We start from the raw sequence: 20,600 nt of genomic DNA, 5'->3' as shown, positions 1-20,600 counted from the left end.
GGTCGCTGTTGGTGTGTTTGGGAAGGAGGGAAGGGGGGTGGGGGTGGAAGGGAATGGACTTAAGAGATACAGAACATGAGTGAAAAAAGTATGAAAAAATGACGTTACTGTTAGTTATTGCAGCCTGAGAGTTACTACAACGAGGGCATGAACTTTGGAGATACAGAGACAAGGATGAGACTTAAAACGTAGTTGAGAAAAATTATGAACAAATTACGTTAGACCCTTTTTTTGTACCCTGAAAGCTAGTGCGGAGAATGGTAGGGACTTGAAGATATAAAAACAGGAATGCGTAAGCAGTTATATGAATAAAAGAGTCTAAAATTGCCAATAAAGAAGAGCAGCGGAGGATGAAAACGCTTTCTTTTTTGCTTCTGTTCTGCCTTGAAGATTCACCCACAATATGACCTTGTGGAAAAAAGGATCCGTCTGAGTGGCAACCGCGGCCCCGCAGGACGGACTTCATAATATAAATGCGGCAGGTGAGCGTCCCAGGCCAGTCTGCATACGGCAGCGACGAGGCTAGGTTGTGTGTGGTGATCCCGGCACAGTGAGTACCACGGAAACATGTTTAAGTTTCGGAGTGACGCTGCGGACGATGGAACCCAAATCACTTTACTTTTAACTCTTCTACATTGGCGGGACTTGTTTACGGTGGACAGAAGCGGCGCGGCGTTTTGTTAATTCTTGCGGCGTGCATTATTAGCGCGGTTTACGATTACGCTGCATTTTCCAGCACCGGTGCGTTCAGGTTTTTCTCCAATGCAGTCTGCTGTTATATAACAGTGAACGAGTCCGTTCCTGTGTGTGTGTGTGTGTGTGTGTGTGTGTGTGTGTGTGTGTGTGTGTGTGTGTGTGCACGAATGCACTCATGGAAAGAAGTATCACACTGAGTTCAGCAGAGCAAGTAAGCAAATGCAGACAAAATTAATACTTTCGCGAGCACACACACACACACACACACACACACACACACACACCACACCACACCACACCACACCACACCACACCACACACACCACACACACACACACACACACACACACGCACGCACGCACGCAAGCAGTGTTACCCGAGTGTTGTCCACCTATGCCTGAACCAAGCAACAACGTAACGGCTTCCCCTCTCAGTTATTCCTCACCTACGTACCGACACGCTCACTGGAATGAATGGAGACGCTAGTAATAACCTAGCATGAGCAGGCGAAGACCTTGTTGTGCTAGGTGCTACATATAAATCAGTAATGACTTAAACTATGAACCGAAAAAAAGTTGGAAAGTTTCGTTTATTCGGCGCAACATCTGTGGTCATATGCCGGAGAGAGACAGAAGGGGAAAGAATTTTAGAAGGGAACAAATCCCAGGAGACGGGACTCAACCCCCGATTAATACCTGGTACCCATTCACTGCTGGGTGGACAGGGGCGTAGGGTATCGGAAAAGCCGCCCAAAGTTTTCCCCTCCGTTCGGGAATCGAATCCGGGCTCTCTCAGTTGTGAGCCGAGTGTGCTAACCACTGCACCACGAAGCCCCCAACTATGAACCGAAGAATGTTGTGTTAGTATAAGCAGATGAAACGGAAAGGATTGAAGGAGTGAGCTGTCATGAAAGGAATATTTTGAGGTATAGAACCATGAAAATTTAGTCGAGTCAAGGGCTGCGGGTGAAGAAGACAAGTGAGTTTACTAAAATACACGCCTCACTGAGCTTCCATCCCGCGTTGGAACCCCACTCGTATGTTTTTTGAAGGGTCACTTATCGGATCATTTCTTCAGTTATCCATTTATTCACTTATGTATTTTCTTTAGTATTCATAGCATAACTTAACCTTATCTAATTACTCCTCCTTTCAGTGCTCAAACATTACTGGTCAATACTATAACTTCCTTAGCTGGGGAATAAAAAAAAAAAAAGACGAATACATTTAATCTGATCCGGAACGAAGGATTAGAACGTTTATCCTCAAGATCTTTAGTGGTTTATGCGACAAAAAACGACGCAGTAAAACAGGAGGAGGAGGAGGAGGAGGAGGAGGAGGAGGAGGCGACGACTACCGGGAGCATTCAGGTAATCGCAGGTGAAATACTTGTGGTTGAGGTGAACAGGTGGTTGATAAAGGGTTAGTTGATCCCCCTCCCCCCTCTTCTTCCCTCCTTCCCTTCCTTCCTTCCTCCCTTCATTCCTCCCTTCTGCTTCCTTCATCACGTCTGCGTCCCCCATACCGTCTGTCTGTCTGTCTGTCTGTGTTTTTCTTTCCCTTTTTCTTCCATCTTTTAAATCTACCATATCTAATCAGTTCCTTTCCTTCTTTCATTTTGTTTTCATTTCATTTCATTATAATTTGTCCTGTTTTTTTCTCTCTCTCTCTCTCTCTCTCTCTCTCTCTCTCTCTCTCTCTCTCTCTCTCTCTCTCTCTCTCTCTCTCTCTCTCTCTCTCTCTCTCTCTCTCTCTCTCTCTCTCTCTCTCACGGATGTCCGCATGCACGCAATTACCTCTTGTCCTTATGATTCCTGTTCTTGCTCCTGTTCCTTGTTTTTTTCCTTCCTTTCTCCTCCTGCTCCTCCTCCTCCTTCTCCTCCTCCTCCTCCTCTTTCCCTTACTGTTATTATTTCGAGGATATCCATTTTTTCTCTCACACAAACACACACACGGATGAGATGTTACATGGGGGACAAACCAGGAGGAGACTACAATGCGAGCAAGGGATGAGTAGAGTGGTGAGGGACGCCCGGGAAGCTCGTGGTCCGAACAAATTCATTATAAGTGAAACCAAATTGGGTGTGTCCGTTGCTGCGTTGGCTACCCCGTGTCCTTTTCTTCCCTCTGTCCTGCCACACAGTCCCAACACCTGTCTTTTCCCGTCATATGTTAGCTATAGGTGTTGGGACTGTGGCGGAGGAGAGGGAAGGAAAGGACCCGCGGGAGCCAGTGTGAAAACGGACTCGCCAACCTGGTTTCAGTATAATCTTACCTAGAGGTCCTTAGTGTGCGAGGCGATAGAGACGTGATGCAAGGCTCAGCGTTGATAGTATTACGGAAGAACCTGAAAGAAGTAAGAAGACCAGTTTCAGAAAGAGAAGAAAAAATTGCAAGTAGATAAATATACGAAACGGTTCAGAAAGATAAATTATGCGTTTTTTTTTTATTTATTACGTTTTAGTTATCTCATTTTTATATTTCCTCCTCCTCGAAGACACTCAGAACAAAATATATTACACTTTTTTTTCTTACATTTAGTTATTTATTTTTGTATTTCCTCCTCAAAAAATCACTCAGAAAAAAAACTGTTATACGATTTTCTGTTACATTGAGTTATTTATCTTTTTTTTATCTTCTCTTTGAAACCACTCGGAAAAAAATATATATAATACGTTTTTTCTTACATCGTCATTTATCTTTGTATTTCCTCTTTGAAACCATTCAGAACAAGATATATTATACGTTTTTCATTACATTTCCTTATTGATCTTATTTTCGTATTTCCTCGCTAGTATCTCCTCCTCGAAACCACTCAGTAAATATATATTATACGTTTTTTATTACACTTAGTTATTCATCTTTGTATTTCCTCTTTGAAACCACTCAGAACAAGATATATACGTTTCTTACTGCATTTCCTTATTGATGTTATTTTTGTATTTCCTCGCTAGTATTTCCTCCTCGAAACCACTCAGAAAAAGATTTATTATACTTTTTTTATTACATTTAGTTATTCATCTCACCCTTGTATTTCCTCCCAGCCGAGGCCGTACACGCATAACAAAAGGATAACAAAAGAACGGGCGAGCCGAGTGCCGAGATATACATTCCTGGAGCGCCGTAAATCCCGCCTCGCCTCAAACTTATCAGGAAGTCTTTTGAGAAGTGTCAGCGTGACCCCCGCTGATTTATTACCGGGATTTTTTTCTTCTTCTTTTGCGTCTAAAGCGTTGGCGAGGAAAAAAAAAGGGGGGGTTGGAGGAGGAAAGAGGAGGAAGAAAGGACGAAGAAGACGAGGAGGATAAAAGGGGAAGAAAAGGATGAATAAGACAAGAGATAAAAGGATGAGGATGAAGGAGTTTTAGCAAGATAAGAAAGATAAAAAAAGGATGAAGAGGATAACGGTGGAGGAGGAAGAAAGGAAGAGAGAGGGGATTAGAGGAGGACGAAAGAAGAGAGGAAGAGAAGAGGGATGAGTAAGAGGAAGAGGATGATGACGATGATGATAAGGAGGAAGAAGGAGGAGGAGGAGGAAGGGGAATAGGAGATGGAAAGAAGAGTACAATGAGGTCGTGTGTGTGTGTGTGTGTGTGTGTGTGTGTGTGTGTGTGTGTGTGTGTGTAATTCAAGGTCACGGTTATGTAGGAGGTGAGGGTCAGGGTGGAGGGCAGGAGAGAGCTGCAGGGTCAGGGAGGGGGAGAGGGAGGAGGGAGGGAGGGAGGGAGAGAAGGAAAATGAAGGAAGGGAAGGGAGGGAACAGGGAAGGAGGAGGAGGAGGAGGAGGAAAAGGCTTTATGGTCAGGGAGAAGAATCACGCCTCAGGGTTACGGAGGAGGAGGAGGAGGAGGAGGAGGAGGAGGAAGAAGAAGAATAAGTGAAGGGTAATAGGGCCAAGGGAATGACGACGTGTTTTGTAATTTATAAGTTTACCCACGATATCTTTTTTTAACATTTTTTTTCGCAGACAGAGTGATTGAGAGGAGAACCAACGTGCTGACAGGCTTACGTGAAGAGGGGTGGGGGGGAGGGGGTAAGGGAGGAGGAGGAGGAGGAGGAGGAGGCAGGGTCAAGGCAGAGGGGAGGTAATGGAAAGGGAGAACAGTCATGGAAAGGGAAGAATATGGTGAGAGTGGAGGAAGAGGTGGGGAGGTAGAGGAGGGTAAGGGGAACGAAGGTGTGAAGAAAATTCGTTTACAGGTGAACTGATCGATGGTGACGTGCTGAGGTATGCGAGTGTCTTGGTTGAGATAGAAATGGAGAGGAAACTAAATACCAGTAGATGTAGTATTGTATTATGTATTATGTAGATGTATTATTGAACTGATCGATGGTTCTTGGTTGAGATAGAAATGGAGAGGAAACTAAATACCAGTAGATGTAGTATTGTATTATGTATTATGTAGATGTATTATTGAACTGATCGATGGTGACGTGCTGAGGTATGCGAGTGTCTTGATTGAGATAGAAATGGAGAGGAAACTAAATACCAGTAGATGTAGTATTGTATTATGTATTATGTAGATGTATTATTGAACTGATCGATGGTGGCGTGCTGAAGTATGCGAGTGTCTTGATTGAGATAGAAATGGAGAGGAAACTAAATACCAGTAGATGTAGTATTGTATTATGTATTATGTAGATGTATTATTGAACTGATCGATGGTGGCGTGCTGAAGTATGCGAGAGTCTTGGTTGAGATAGAAATGGAGAGGAAACTAAATACCAGTAGATGTAGTATTGTATTATGTATTATGTAGATGTATTATTGAACTGATCGATGGTGGCGTGCTGAAGTATGCGAGAGTCTTGGTTGAGATAGAAATGGAGAGGAAATTAAATAGCATTAGATGTAGCATTGTGACACATTAGTAATTAGAAAACACTTATCAATACTGCCATTATTGCTAGTACTACCAACACTGCCAAAGATAAAACACTCAAACACACACACACATGAGAAAGCTAACACACATTTGAGGATTTGTAGGAATAGAGGTTTTAAAAGACGGGAGTATTGTAGAAACGTGAAATCAGGTTTTATTTTCCCCTAAGTACGAACAAACACCCACCCACAAAGAAAACTATACGAAAATACACTAACTCAAGTAAAATGACAACCCAAGTAACTTCTCTCTATTCTTTCCACATATCCTCCTCCCCTCACTCTCTCTTCCTTCTTTCCTAATCTCCTCCTTGTCCCCAGCTTCTCTTTTCCTTCTCTCATCACATCCTCCTCCTCCTCAACTTTTTTCCTTCTTCATTCCGCATCTCATTCTCCTCAACTTGTTTCTTCCTTCCTTCACCCGTCTCCTCACCCTCCTCCCTCTCTCCGCCCTCTCAGTAATACACCTCGCCACAGCCTCCCTTCTTTCTCCTTCCTTTCCCTCGCCAAGCAACTTCTCTCATACTTCTTTCCTCATCTCCTCCCCTCCCTCTCTCTCCCTTCGTCCCGTCAGTATTAAACCTCCCCCTTCCTTCCCTTTCCTTCCTCTTCCCTATGCAACTTCTCCCTTCCTTCCTTCCTTATCTCCTCCTCTTCCTCTCTCTCTTTGTTCCCTCAGTATTAAACCTCCCCACAACCCCCTTCCTTCCCTTCCCTCTTTGTTCCCTCAGTATTAGACCTCCCCACAACCCCCTTTCTTTCCCTTCCCTTCCCCTCCCCTATGCAACTTCTCCCTTCCTTCCTTCCTTATCTCCTCCTCTTCCTCTCTCTCTTTGTTCCCTCAGTATTAGACCTCCCCACAACCCCCTTTCTTTCTCTTCCTTTCCCCTCCCACATGCAACTTCTCCTTCCTTCCTTCCTTATCTCCTCCCTCACCTCTCTCTCTTCGTCCCTCCCGTCGTATACCTGCCCAAGTCACCCTTTCTACCTCTCCATTCCCCTCTCTTCCACCTGTCCTCTCTGGGAAACCAAAATACACTAACCTAAGTAACATGAGAGCCCAAGCAACATCCCCCCCCCTCTTCCTTCTTTCCTCATCTCCTCCTCCCTCTCCCTCTCTCTCCTCGTCCCTTCAGTATAATATCTGCCCAAGACACCCTCCTTTCCCCTCCCTTCCCCTCCATTGCCTCACCTGTCCTCCCCTTGTCATCCTACACCACACCCAGTCTTCCCCACAACTCAACCCGGATCTAAGAGCAACGGAGGTCAGGTTCGGTCGGGCGTTGACACGGAGGAGCGTAGGAACGGAGAGAGGGAGGGGTAGGGAGGGAGGGATTATGCAACAAGGGTGTGGAGGGAAGGGAAAGAGGCTTGGCACGAATTTGGTGGAGGGAAGAAGGAAGAGGAGGAGGAGGAGGAGGTGAGGAAATAATTATGTTAGGAGAGAGAGAGAGAGAGAGAGAGAGAGAGAGAGAGAGAGAGAGAGAGAGAGAGAGAGAGAGCATTGCGTCGTGGTTTTCCCAAGGTCAAGGTGCAAGATGCCTCTGTGTGTGTGAGTGTGAGTGTGTGTGTGTGAGTGTGTGTGTGTGAGTGTGTGAGTGTGTGAAGTCATTAAACGCAGCATAATGTACGCGGGGAAGACAATGAAAGAAAAAAATACAAACCAAACAAAAAGAAATCAAAGAAAAAAAACTCAAAGAAATAAAACATGCCTATTTAGACAAGTGACGCGCAGGTGTGTTTTATGATGGCGCCACACAGGTAGTGATCCTCCGTGTGTGTGTGTGTGTGTGTGTGTGTGTGTGTGTGTGTGTGTAAACGGTGACATCATGGCATGGGTGAAGTCGCAAATTCTGACTTCTCCCTTCCTCCTTCGATCTTATCTCCCTCCCCTTCCCCTCCCCTTCTTCTTCCCTCCTACGAACTCCTCTCCCTCCCCTTATCTCCTTCCCTCTTTTCTCCCTCTCCCTTACACCGTAGCCCCTTCTCCTTCCCTCCTTTCCAATGCCCCCTTCTCTTCCTTCTTCCTCCCTCACACCGTACCCCCTTTTCCTTCCCTCCTTCAAACCCCTTCCCTCTCCCACTCTTATCTCCGTCTCTCCCTTTCCTCTCCCCTATCTCCTAACAGGATTCCGCCCATGGCTGCCGCCCACCATTCGCTCACTCTACCCCAATAAGTCAAGGGCCCATGTGTCTTTCCTGTGGTAGGTGTTGAAAGGGTGGGGTTGAGGGGAGGATGTATGAGGGAGGAGGGTGTTGAAAGGGGGTAGGGGGTAGGGAAGGGGGAGGATGTAATGAGGAGAAAATGGAGGAGGGAAAGATGTAGGGAGAGGGGAGGATGAAGGAAGGGAGAAAGGATGGAGAGAGGGGAAAGGGTGTAGAATTGGGGAAGGGTGTAGAAAGGGGGAAGGGGAGGTATGGGGACGGGAATAGGGTGTAAGGAGGAGGGGCAGGGACGGTGGGGGAGTCGGGTCTCACTGGTGGAATCGTTGACAAATCATTAAATACCTGTTACACATATAAGCCTAATGTGGAGCCTTTCGACCCATAATTTATAAATCTTCAACGTCGAATTTAAGTCTAAAACGCCACATTTACTTTGTCCTGATAAGTAAATGAAGACGGAAACGGATTTAGGTTTGGAAACACATTCATCCACGTAATTCAGGATGACAAGTTATTTTTCCTGATCTTAATTTATCCCTCGTCCTTTCTTCTTTTCTCCTCTCTTCTTTTCTTTCTCTGTTCTTTGTGTCTAATGTAACTTTTTGAGCAGTGGGAATTATTAAAACCAGAAGATGACTAACTACTTTTCCTAATGGTACTTTATCCTTTGTCCTTTCTTCTTTGGTGTGTCTAATGTACAACACAAGCTATAATCTCTATTTCTGTGCTCATACTGAATAAGAGTCGAATAGGACGTTGTATCTGTGCTCTCTCTGACTGTACATAAGTCTGACTATATTTCCCACAGCACCGTTAGCCTGAGCTTCGTGTGGGCGGCCTGAGAGGGTGTGTGGGCGTTGTCGTGCGTGCCTGGAACAAGTTAAAAGTCTCTGCCCCGTAAGATTTTTCCACCTGAACTTTGCCATCAATGTCGAGCGTGATTTTCCAACATTTATTTACTTACGAATCTCTGCCTTCTTTGCATCGTTCAGCCTCATGCACTATTCGTATTCTTAAATTCAAAGGCGAGTCAGGTGCACCGTTGCCAGATTATCGTACTCAAGAGCCTCGTATTTACCGGTTTCTGAGCCATAGCCATTGCCAAAAAACACGAATAATTAACCATTTTAACGATAACTATATATGAAGGCAGTTATTGGGGTCGAGGAGGCAGTTTTTGGGTCGGAAATTGGCAGACAGAGGAGGCTGAGTACGATAATCTGGCAACGTTGGTCAGGTGTGTGCAGTTAGAGATGAAAATTAATAATGTCATCATTCTGCGTCTGAGTTCAGTATATCCTTCCAAAAAATAACACGTACAGTGAATTGAATTATAAAGGAATATAGAAAGAAAATGTATTAATCAGTGTGCATCCTTCAACATACATAGCCTATCATACACACACACACACACACACACACACACACAAAGGGTACTCACGGGTCATTGCAAGGGTCACATGGGATGGTCCGTGCTCTGGGTGTGGGTGTGGGTGTGGGTGGTGCTGGACTTTCCATCTCCCGCCCATCACCGTGTTAGGGAAGGGGCGGCGTGGTGACGGCAGCTCCTCCTCTCCGCCTCCCACGCCTCCCCCTTGCTGCAGGTGACGATTATTTATCAGGAAACAATTTGGACTTGTTCGTTAAATTCACATCAGGTTTTCGTTGCGGCTTCTGGGTATATCGTTTTAATATACATACGGCCTAGAACATTTACTGTACCTGCGATCACTCTAACCACCTGAGTTATGACGAAGGAAAAATTCACATAAGGTATTCATTGCAGCTTCTGGTTACATCGTTTTCATATAAAGCCATAGAGACTCACTAGACCCACGATAACTCTAAACCACCTGAAGGTTCTAGATGCAACATGAAATTCACAGAACCAAAAGCGCTACAGAGAGGTATTTCACTGCCTGCTTTCCCTTTCGTTGTTGGGTAGTCGATGGTTCAAGAGACGGCATTAAACTCTAGAGGGGCTATTACACTGGGCAAATCCTCCGTGGATCCTCAGTCAAACCACGATTTCCGCTGGCGTGATTCTCATTTGTTTCTTCTTATTACTGCTGCTGATGATGATGAGTAATACCGTCGTCCTTTGGTGAATTCTACCGTAGCTTTGGAAGATCATGGACACGTCAGAAAACCACGGAAATATGAGAACCACGCCAGCGGAAATCGTGGTTTGACTGAAGATCCACGGAAATATGAGTACCACGCCAGCGGAAATCGTGGTTTGACTGAAGATCCACGGAAATATGAGAACCACGCCAGCGGAAATCGTGGTTTGACTGAAGATCCACGGAAATATGAGAACCACGCCAGCGGAAATCGTGGTTTGACTGAAGATCCACGGAAATATGAGAGCCACGCCAGCGGAAATCGTGGTTTGACTGAAGATCCACGGAAAAGTTGCCCAGTGTAACAGCCCCTTAAGGCATCTCAGCGTACCTACATCTCTGACCCAACATTTACCTTACTAACCTGCCTCCCCTCCCTACCTAACCTAACCCCACCCAGCCCCGCCCACCCCTGCCTTGCTATGCCCCTGGTTAGGTTGGTGTGCGGGGCCACGAGTCATCCCTGTCACACACACACACACACACACACACACACACTGCACATTCCGTCCGTCCGCCCTGCCCTCTCCCGCTACCCTTTGCCGACCCCCTTGCCTGGCCTGATGAGACCACAGTGAGGCAGGAAATTACTGGTTTGACGCGTGGCTTCAGGGAGTGAAATGGGGAGACGGATGGGGACGAGGAGGCAGGAAAGGAAGAGTGGGTACGGGAAGGGATAGATAGGCGGGGGAGTGCAGGGATAGGACTGAGGACTGGAGAGAGAAAAGTAGGAAAGGGAGAGTAGAGAACATGGAGAAGCAGAGATAATAGTGGAGTGTTGTGGTAAATGGAAGAGGTAAAAGAAGGAAAAGAGCAGTGTAGAGAGGAGGAAAGAGCAATGTGAAAAAGAGAAGTGTAAGAAGAGAATAGTGCAGTGTCGGAAGAGGAGAAAAGAGTAGTGTGAGAAGAATATAATAGTATGAGAAGTAAGGAATAGGGCAGCGTGGGGAGAGCAGAATCAAGCAGTGTGGAAAGTGTCGGTGGAGGAGGAAAGGGGAGGGAGGTAAAGAGAGAGGGGGAAAGGATGGGCCGGGGAGATGAGGCGCGTCGACGGCCCACTCCCTACTGGTACTTTATCACGGGTTATTGTTAACGAAATAAGGGGAACCTGTAATAAAGGAAGGAACTACTGCTATTTACTACCGCTCGTTGCCCGGGGCTGGCCTACACACACACACACACACACACACACACACACATTGAGAGGTTGAGGCGTTTAAGGCAAGATACAAACGCGTCTCTGTTCAGTATTGCAAACCTGAAATAACACTGAAGTTACCCCTCCTCCTTCTGGTCTTGCTTCTCCGACACAAAACCCTCACCACTAGCATCACCATCTCCTCCTCGTTCCTCTCCCTCCTCACCGCCACAACACACGATTACGCCCCATTTCAGCCCAACGCCCACTTTCTGCCCACCTCACTCACTGGTCCGTGCTCCTCCTCGTCTCCTCTCGTTCCTCGTCCTGGCGTCAGCGGTTGCGGCGGCTTGGAAGGGACGCAGGGTTGGGATTTAACGTGTATAATGATGTGTAGCATGTACGTGGCCGGGGCAGGAATGTGGTCTGGCCGGCGGCTGGAGGATGACAGGCCACGGGCAGCACTGCAGGAGGCGTGAAGCAGTGACTCGAGTAGATTGGCGTCGTGTTTTTCTTTTTTATTTTCTTCTCCGCCTTGTTGCTAGGATTGGGTATTGTGTGATGGGGTGGCAGCATTCTAAAAAGTCGTATTTGTAGCAGCACTTGTTTCCATGGTTTATCTTGCATTCGAGTGTTGGATAAGGTAGTTTAATGTTCTCTCAAGTGACATTTGGAACTGCACTCGAAGCTTCACTCGACTTGTGATTTGGAGCTTGCGCGGCGCTCCTGTCTCGCTTCCTTGTCGTTCAGTCGTCCTCTTCCTCCTCTTCTCAACTCTTTCACCTTTTCGTCCAGTTTCACTCGTTTTCCTCTCTCTCTTCTCTTTGTGACTCGCTGTAATATGTGTCGAAAGCGCACTGCATTTCCATCGTCTTTCAACAACACACGGAACATTATAGCAAAAATGAGACACAAACATGCATTACCAATCGTCGAAGTTGATTTATGTACTGACGTAGTGTTTGAAGACGTGGCTAATTCAAATAATCAAACGAGAAACTTAATAGGATGGTATGCCCTCCCACTCCCTCCCCACGTCAAGCTGATTGGTTGTCGGTGCATTAAGTACATACACGATACTCTGAAGGGTTCTCGGATGTTAAGAGGAGGAGGAGGAGGAGGAGGAGGAGCAGGCATTTAGCATAAGAATAGCTGAAGACTCGTAACTCGTCTCGGTACAGGGACTCCCAGAAAGTCTTTGTAGAAAATGGGATTCTTCTGTCCTCACACCTTGCCGAGGAATGCGCGAAGGAGAATATATTGATGGGATGGAAAGGAGAAGGCGTGTATACCTAACTTTGGAAAAGAAAGCCCCCTCATCCCCTCCTCCTCCTCCACACAGAGCCAATTACAATCCCTCGCCACTCCTTCAAGCTCCCTGCACCTTCTCCACCTACTGGACTGTTTTCCTTACCTGCGAATTCTCAAACCTTAAACCACACCTTCCACTCAATGACTTACCTATTCCACCGCACCCGCGCATGCTCCCACGCACCACCCACGCCCACGTTGGTGAGGTAGTAAGTGTAGCCAAATGATATAAGTAATGCTCGTAGTAGGATAGGAAAAGCAGGACCTTGTATTGTAGAGATTGATAAATGTCTATAGATAAATGTCTATAGATAAATGTCTATAAATGGCTCCAGTCTAAAAGTTCCCTTGTCAATTCTTCTTCCACCCGCCACATCTCATTCCCATCCCCTCCTTCCCTTCCCCAGATGCGGTTCTTCGTGGTTCTGGCGGTCGCGGGGGCGGTGGCAGCATACGGCCCACCCCCCAGTGGTGGTGGTGGAGGTTGTGGCGGCGGTGGTGGTGGTGGTTGTGGGACCCCCTCCGGTTCAAGCCAAGTAGTCACCTCACACGTGTCCCCTTGCCCAGGTGGAAGCTGTGGGGGGACACCCGGGGGTTCAGGCCAAGTGATTACCCATGTGTCCCCTTGCCCCGGTGGAAGCTGTGGGGGGACACCCGGGGGTTCAGGCCAAGTGATTACCCATGTGTCCCCTTGCCCTGGTGGTAACTGCGGAGGTAGCTCCGGCTCCGGTGGGTCATCGTCCGGCGACTACTGGTGGCAGGGGCAGGACAACCCCTTCGCCTCGCCGGGCACACAGCCGTCGTCGGGCAGCCACTCCTGCAGCGGCTCCGGCTGTGGCTCCGGCAGTGCCCCGTGTTCAGGAGTCGGATGTCCCTCACCCGTCCAACCCGCCCCCGGACCCGCCCCTGGTATATCCACTCGCCCCATTCCTCGCCCCTCTCCCGGCACCGCTCCGCTTCCCTCCCCTGGCAACATCCAGAACCTGCTGTTGCCCCCAATGGGCATCTGTCCCGCCAAGTTCGTCTGTGTACACTGGCAGCTGTGTCGCGACGGGTATGTCATCAACGACGGCACTGGAAACATCGACAAGCAGAAGAAGATAATCCCGCCGCGCATCGCCAACGCCTACACCAGCTGCGGCGGCGACATGATCTGCTGCGGCATCCCCGAACATTCCTCCTTCCCCGGCTCTGGTGGCACCCCCGTCCTGCCGCCCCAGCCAGGAACGTCATTTGTTCTGCCCTCCTCGCCCGGACGCCCGCTCAGCCCCGTGCTCCCAGACACCCCAGTAAGCCCTCCCAAATTCTCTGGTCCTGCCACTGGGACGCCACTGAGGCCCATTCCCGCCGCCACACCGTCAACGTCGTACACTCAGCCAGGCACCCCCGCACAGCCACCCACGCTCGTCAGTCCACCAAAGTTCTCTGGCCCCGGGACCCCTGCTAGTCCCCCCAGGCCAGTCAGTCCACCAATATTCTCTGGTTCGGGCACCCCCATCAGCCCAGCAGGGCCTGTCAGTCCCCCCAGGCCAGTCAGTCCACCAAAATTCTCTGGTTCGGGCACCCCCGTCAGCCCAGCAGGGCCTGGCAGTCCCCCCAGGCCAGTCAGTCCACCAAAATTCTCTGGTTCGGGCACCCCCGTCAGCCCAGTCAGACCCGTGAGCCCAGGAAGTCCCGTCAGCCCACCCCAGTTCTCCGGCTCCGCCACGCCCATACGCCCTGCCCCCCAGCCGTCAGTTGCATCCCCCAGCTACGGGTATCCAGGCCCCGAGTCACGTCAACCAAGCCCTTTGCCCTCCACCGTCAACCAGGCTCGTCCAGTAGCCCCGTCACAGCCCTTGCGTCCCGTCAGTAGCCCTGTGGGTCTATCCAGCCCTCCCAGCGGCCAGCCGGGGGCTATGGGTGGAATGATGGGTATGGGAATGATGGGCATGATGCCTCCGTCAGGTTCCTGCAGCGCTGGCACGTACTGTGTCCAGCAGACTCAATGTAACCCCTACAACGGCTTCATCATCAGGGCCAACACACCGCTGATGGCGGTGTGGCCAGATTCTCCCACCGTCCCTCTACTGGTGAGTACATGTGTCTCTGCATACAGGTCTTACCCTTCGCTCCTCCCCTATTTCTCCCTTCCTGTCTTCTTCAACAGGTTCGCACATATCCCCGTAATTTTGTTTTCTTTATCCCTCTTCTCCACCTTCCACCTCAACTCCTTTTAAAGATTTAATAAATGCGAATACCAGCAACTCATTTAAAAATCGAATCGCCCGTTATTTCGTTGCGTCAGGAGCAAATTGAATACCGAGTTGCTTTCATTTACTCTGCAGACACGAAGTGACTGTCCAGTACATTAAATCACCAGAGCGGGCAACCTCGTAATGAGCCAATAGGTTTTCTGTTGCCTGCATTTCCATATCTTCTGTTTCCATGTTTCCTCCTCTACCTTTAGATTATTTTTCTCCTCCACCATCTCTTCTTTCTCATTAACATAGTAACTGGTGTTTTCTCTCCACAAGTCACATCTCTCCTCTCTCCTCTCAGCCATGCTTCGTCCCCGATGGCTCCGTCACGGACGGCGTGTGCTGCCAGGAGGCTCATCCCAACGCAGGAGGGGTTGACTAGACCACCACCATCAGCATAACCACCATCACCGCCACGCCATCAGCACGGAGCGCCGCCGCCACTGTCGCAAACACCATAAACAACGAAACAAAGAAGCCAGGCAGAGCATCAGCACATCGCCTCTCTCAGCACCCCACCTTAACACATCCTTGAGGGCACAATGCGAGTGTCCTGATATGTGAGCCACACCATACAGCATCAAGGAACACCGTACACTGAGCCATGCTAGATTTACGCTACATTACATACTTAATACAGGACGCTATTCTAAGCTACAAACTTCATTATTACGCAGTGTACATTATCTTTCTGTACGAAACTTATGACTGATGTAAACCCATGTCTTTCTACAACGTCTGTATTTTACTAGAAAGCCTATGAGCACACACACACACACACACACACACACACACACACACACACACCTCACTTCCTGTATATCACAACGAGGTAAGCAAACACACACATACACACACACCCACACGCACACACACACACGCACACACACACACACACACACACACACACACACACGGTGGAGGTGACCTAAAATACACACAAGGGCATTTCAGAAGAGGTAATCCCAACAGTCGCCTGCCTAGTCCTCAGCCGCTTCCGTCCAGCCCTGTTCCATCGTCCCCCTCCCGAACCCGCTGTAAGCAGACACACTCGTTGATAAGAGATGGAAAATCGGCCTAAAAGTGATACATAAAGCCGTTGTCCATCTGCACTTATCACGAAGCTTCCATATTTTTGTTTAGCATCAGCCTACTCGTTAGGTTCTTGCTCCCCATCGCCTCTGTAGCTCTGAGTAATAAACGAATCAAAGAGCTTAACGACCTGTATTTTGAACCTTCTTGATCCTCCTCCTGTAGGCTCAAAGCGTCTGGTAAAGTGTCCTTGGTGGTGGCATCTATAGAACTTCGGACGTCGAGGCAAGGGTTCGATGTCCTCTGGTGGCTTAAAACTAATCTTATGGCAAGGAAATACTGGCAGGTAGGTAGTACTTATGGACGAGACACCATAACACTTGTCTCCTTCGTAATGGATAAGTTAATGTTTGTTACGTTGACCATTTCTTGGGTTTATATATTAGTGACTTTTTTATGTGTCTGGTGTAACTCAAGACTGATTAATGATAGACAAGTCCTTTTAAGGGTAAGGTTCGTCTCCAGCATCTACTATCACACATGTTGAGGATTAGTAATGAAGTGTTAAGTCATAAGATCAAGGATTAAATACATGCAGTTTTACGTACAAGCTGTTATTTACTTAATTCTCCCCTTTCCTACAGAGACACGCCAGTCCTCGTCGATAGACCGACTTGGTGGGCTAGATTTCGATCGCCGATAGAGTCGTTCTGACGACTGCTACGGGCCGCCTTTGGCAAAGGCCTGTGCTCCCTCGTACAAGAGGGAGCAATCTTCCCCCCCCCCCCTTTCCTTTCTTCTCTCTGCTGTAGCTCTTCTCCTCTCCTCTGTCTTCTCTGATCTCTTCTATATTCATGTTGTGTTCTATGCTACATGCCTCTTTTCGCTCATATAGATTTATTACTACTGCAACTAATAAATGCACCTAACCTAAAATCCTACGAACTTACTTCCCATGAAAATAAGAAAGTTTCGTCATGCTCCAACTACCTCTTGTAGCCAACCCCCGGCCATGACCCCTTGTGTCACGACGAAGGAAAAAGTTAAGATGCTAAGTTTGTTTAATGGCTGTTATTTACACACGAGGATACATTCACCATTTATAATGCCCAGTAGAAGGCTGCCTTCAATTTCTTTTAGGCACCCATGATCATAAGTTTGTTCCCTCCTGTCGCCGTGCTTGAAGAAAACGCATCACTATTAAATGGGTAACTTAAACGTTTACACATTTGTCCTCGTCGACAGACTGACTTGGTCGGCTCGGCTGACGTCAGCCAATAGAGTAGGTCTGTTGGCATTCTCTTTACTGGCCGTCACCCGACAAGGGTCCATGGTCCCTCCGCGGAGGGAGAACTCTGTTTGACTATAGAGCCTGTGCCTCCACCGTGGCGACAATTAAAAAAAAGAAAAAAAACTAACTAGAAAAAAAATAATTTTCTTCTTTTTCTTCCTTTTCTTCTTGTCATTGTTCTTGTTTTTCTTGTTCTTGTTCTTTTTGTTGTTGTTGTTGTTGTTGTTGTTGTTGTTGTTGTGTTTAGGGCTACTGTTACAGCAATGATTAATATACATGAGGTGCTCTGAGCCGGGGATACCCATTCCCCTTGAGGGTATGAGAGCCAAATGCTGGGGTATGGGACTCAGTCTCTGATTATCAAATAGGACTGGTAATGATGATTTTGGCAGTCAAGCGAAATGGGTAAGTGACCATGGTGAGCAATCCAATGGGGGTCTGGGATCATCACATGGTTAATTAAGAACCCTTGCTCTTCATCAATGGCTCACTTATAACCAGCACCACAATTAATGCTACTACTGCACCTTTGTTACTCCGGTTAACACACACAATACCACTAAAACATTACAATACAAAATTAGATAAAATGAAACGTTACTAGGAAGGCAGATAACTAAGAACACAGTGCGCCACAGCTTCAAGGGCAGCCTCACATTACTATCAGTCCGTTCCTCATGGCATCCAGAATACAGGGAAGATGGAGAAGACAAGAAGGGGCTGTAAGATAACGCGGATGGCGAGTGAGGTGGGTGTGGGGGAGGGGATGAGGTCGTCTGCTGAGTCTGCTCGATACACACTAACCATTCTTTGTCCCGCGTCCCCACACCAGTCAGCCCCGTCAGGACACCTCCAGCCGCACATATTTGGCGTCATGGCCGAGGGTCCCAGCTGGTCCTCCGACAACCTGGAGGAGGAGGGAGAAGGGTGGTGATATCTATCCATCCATCCATCTATCTGTCTATCCATCTATCTATTTATTTACTTATTATTAGAGAGAGAGAGAGAGAGAGAGAGAGAGAGAGAGAGAGAGAGAGAGAGAGAGAGAGAGAGAGAGAGAGAGAGTCCGTGTGTGTGTAATAATAATAAAAAATAATAATAATAATCGGTTTAATAAGAGATTGCAGCTGTGTGTGTGTGTGTGTGTGTGTGTGTGTCACTCACCAGCATTCACACCGCGTCACACCGTCATACATGGTGACCATCTTCACCAGGCTTGCCTCTGAGGAGGGCGGCGCCCCGCAGCGCGCCACACAGCCCCCAGGCCAACGCTCCCACGCACCCAGGGTGACGGCCCCCGCCCCGACCACGCCTAAGTAACAGCCGTGATAGGTGAGCCGGGGCTCCACACACTCCTCTCTGTCCCGGTCAAGCTGGTAGACAGACACAGCCTCGGGGCCACCGCAGAGCTCGCCTCCGTCAGGGCACTGGTAGGAACATACCGGTGCCTTGGAAGACCAGCCAGTGGGATTACGCAGCGCCTCCTCGCCGCCGCAGCCACACACGAGACGCTCACCCATGGATATCAGCTTGACCATCACCACCTGGGTTCCTGGACGATGCCGTTGGCAGAGTTGGCTGCAGGCTGTCGCAGATTGCTCTGGGAGGTCGGCGTGGAGGATTTTCATGAGACTGAATTTGAATGCGGTATCATGCTGGCATACACTTAGCTGTAGACAACTATTGCGTGGCGGGGACTGAGGTCTGGTGGGCAGAATGTTCAACAGTCCTAAAGGTGCGTTGGGGGTCAGCTCTGTCTCGGCCGCCACCAATGACGCCGCCGCCACAAACAACAGTAGTCGCTCAACCATACTGGTCCACCGCCAGCTGCCAACTGTCTCACGGCATTCACTTGAGGCAGTAAAACATGATGACATTCCAAGGGATATCCCGTGAAGTAGATAAGTATTGGCTCATCACTTCACTTCGCCGGAGACGCAAAGCGGCGGGAAGGAGGGACGGCGGGGAGTCGGACCAATTAAGGTGTAGGACGACTTCGTTTCCCATTCACTCCCGGCAGACAGTTCAGCGTTAGGGTATTTTGAGGATGCCAATGTGACCCAAATGTTCACAGTTCCGGGATCCTACTTGCAGCCACGTGTATTATCATCTTTATAAGAACAAGATTAGATAAGGACGCATTTCCGTTATCAAGGAGAGTGTTAGGCTGGCTTATCGCGCCGCGCCACTTCCCGCCTGCTATATGGGGCTTGGCTGAGGGGGACGGGCCTCAGCGCGCCGCAGTGTGGGATTTGGTGTGAGTTGCATGCCCTCCAGAATCACAGATGCGTTATTTTTCCGCCTAAACACAACGTAATGGTCTCCTTCTCTGTGTTGGCGGCTGTGGTGGTGATGAGTGGAGTGGCGGAGCGGGCAGCGGGTGTTGACGCACCGTGTCTGGAGTACGCGGCGTGTTACAAAGAGGCATACCTGCACCACAGCCACCTAGAGATCCACCACTACGACCACGATACACGCAGCGCTTCCTCCTGCCTCCCGGTATGCCTGGAGTATCGGCCGTCCACGCAATTGGTCATGGCCAAGATTATCGAGATGAACGAGCGTCTGGTGTGCGGCTGCGGCGACAAGGAGGCGTTGGGGAGTGGCAGGGGCGCCACCGAGGACCTGGTCGGGTGCAATCCATGTCCTGACGGGGAAGAGAAATGCGGCGGAGCGGTCACCGTCAGTATTTACCGCGTGGAACAGAGCGGGAAGTGTCGGAAAGGCCTCCACCCTTACCCACTGATCGCCACCACAGCCACAACCACCACAATCACCACCACCACAACAACACCGGGACTGCACGAGGGCGAATTAGTGATAGAACCGTCATCCAAAGTAGAGTTCTTGGGTTACGTGGAGGTGAGTTCGGACGAGCGGTCTGCACTACGGCTTCATCTACTGCCCAGTGCCGGAGGTGAGGCTGAGCGTTGCCTGTCCATCTGCATGACGCAAGACTCACAGCAACACTACGGCTTCCTCAGGCCTTTTGGGGGTGTTGTCTTATGTGGCTGTGGGTGAGTGTTTGAAGCCCATTCCGTTTGTCTATTTTGTACAACCTCACACACTGCCTGACCTACGAGCCTACATATGATAAGACCTTCGTAGAGGTTGCTAGTATTGCCATAGCTTGTTTACTGAGCCTCGTGATGGTTTGGCTAGGAATGGGAATAACACTCATGAAAACCCGACTAATCTCCTTTGTGGCCATTGGAAATATTTGTTCTGAGTCGAAAGCGTCTGGGAATACGGTCCTATAATACCCTCGTAAGTGTCTTGTTGCTTAATCATTCAATGTCTTGTTTATGTGTATGCCTTCCCTGATCCTTAAGTTAAAATTCACAAATCATGATGGATAACTCCTTTCTTTAATTTCAGAACTCGCGACTTCTTCACTCGCCTGACCAACCCGCTGAAGAAGGACCCTACTGCCGACAATCCCTTCGGCAACGCTGATACCTTCGTCGTGTACAGGGCTGGAGCGGCGCCGTGTCCACTGCTGCATCCCGGCCTGGCCCTGGTGGCGGCGGCGGCGGTGGTGATGGGGACGAGGGCTTATTGATGCTGCGTCTTAGGTTATGCAAGTCTTTTAATCTCTCTCTTTTTTTCTTTTTTTTTTTACAGCAAGGGAAGCAGATTAGGGGCAAAAAAATGGAAACAAGAAAGACCTCTGATAGTGATAGTGTTGATGATCGTAGCGGTAGTAGTAGTTATAGTAG

At 48.7% G+C, this 20,600-nt stretch overlaps 3 protein-coding genes and 1 long non-coding RNA gene across 10 annotated transcripts in view; 2 read left to right on the top strand and 2 right to left on the bottom strand.

The window, feature by feature from the left end:
• Positions 1-12,202, bottom strand: part of LOC127007123 (uncharacterized) — a 30,642-nt gene extending 18,440 nt beyond the window's left edge. Inside the window, exons 1-3 of one of the 2 annotated variants that reach the window (XR_007760075.1) lie at positions 11,288-12,202; positions 9,188-9,344; positions 2,971-3,042 (exon numbers count right to left, since the gene is read on the bottom strand). This is a non-coding gene — a long non-coding RNA (uncharacterized LOC127007123). The remainder of the gene's footprint in view (positions 1-2,970; positions 3,043-9,187; positions 9,345-11,287) is intronic. The other variant, XR_007760074.1, reaches the window with a different exon arrangement.
• LOC127007120 (uncharacterized) lies at positions 478-15,776 on the top strand. 6 transcript variants are annotated; one of them, XM_050877755.1, is made up of 4 exons: positions 12,474-12,527; positions 12,726-12,918; positions 12,985-14,390; positions 14,860-15,776. In XM_050877755.1, exons 1-4 carry the CDS (start codon positions 12,489-12,491, stop codon positions 14,938-14,940), a joined length of 1,719 nt encoding a protein of 572 aa, XP_050733712.1. In that variant the 5' UTR covers positions 12,474-12,488; the 3' UTR covers positions 14,941-15,776. The 6 variants fall into 6 exon arrangements, with proteins under 6 accessions (XP_050733715.1, XP_050733714.1, XP_050733712.1 ...); XM_050877756.1 differs by having other exon boundaries at positions 12,726-13,774; positions 13,847-14,390; XM_050877758.1 differs by lacking the exon at positions 12,474-12,527 and adding an exon at positions 478-550 and having other exon boundaries at positions 12,726-14,390.
• An 862-nt stretch (positions 15,777-16,638) lies between these two features.
• Positions 16,639-18,900, bottom strand: LOC127007121 (uncharacterized). The gene is made up of 2 exons (XM_050877760.1): positions 18,046-18,900; positions 16,639-17,788 (listed from the first exon to the last, which is right to left on the bottom strand). Exons 1-2 carry the CDS (start codon positions 18,756-18,758, stop codon positions 17,557-17,559), a joined length of 945 nt encoding a protein of 314 aa, XP_050733717.1. The 5' UTR covers positions 18,759-18,900; the 3' UTR covers positions 16,639-17,556.
• Positions 18,901-19,048: 148 nt separating this feature from the next.
• The window catches only part of LOC127007122 (uncharacterized), a 1,708-nt gene continuing 156 nt past the window's right edge, over positions 19,049-20,600 (top strand). The window contains exons 1-2 of the mRNA XM_050877761.1: positions 19,049-19,898; positions 20,260-20,600. The exon at positions 20,260-20,600 is cut by the window's right edge and continues 156 nt beyond it. Of these exons, the coding sequence (XP_050733718.1) occupies positions 19,198-19,898; positions 20,260-20,443 (885 nt within the window). The 5' untranslated portion in view covers positions 19,049-19,197 and the 3' untranslated portion in view covers positions 20,444-20,600. The remainder of the gene's footprint in view (positions 19,899-20,259) is intronic.

Source organism: Eriocheir sinensis, chromosome 34 (assembly GCF_024679095.1).
Source record: "Eriocheir sinensis breed Jianghai 21 chromosome 34, ASM2467909v1, whole genome shotgun sequence".
In the NCBI taxonomy this organism is placed as follows: Eukaryota; Metazoa; Arthropoda; class Malacostraca; order Decapoda; family Varunidae; genus Eriocheir; species Eriocheir sinensis.
This window is presented reverse-complemented; position numbering and strand designations above follow the sequence as displayed.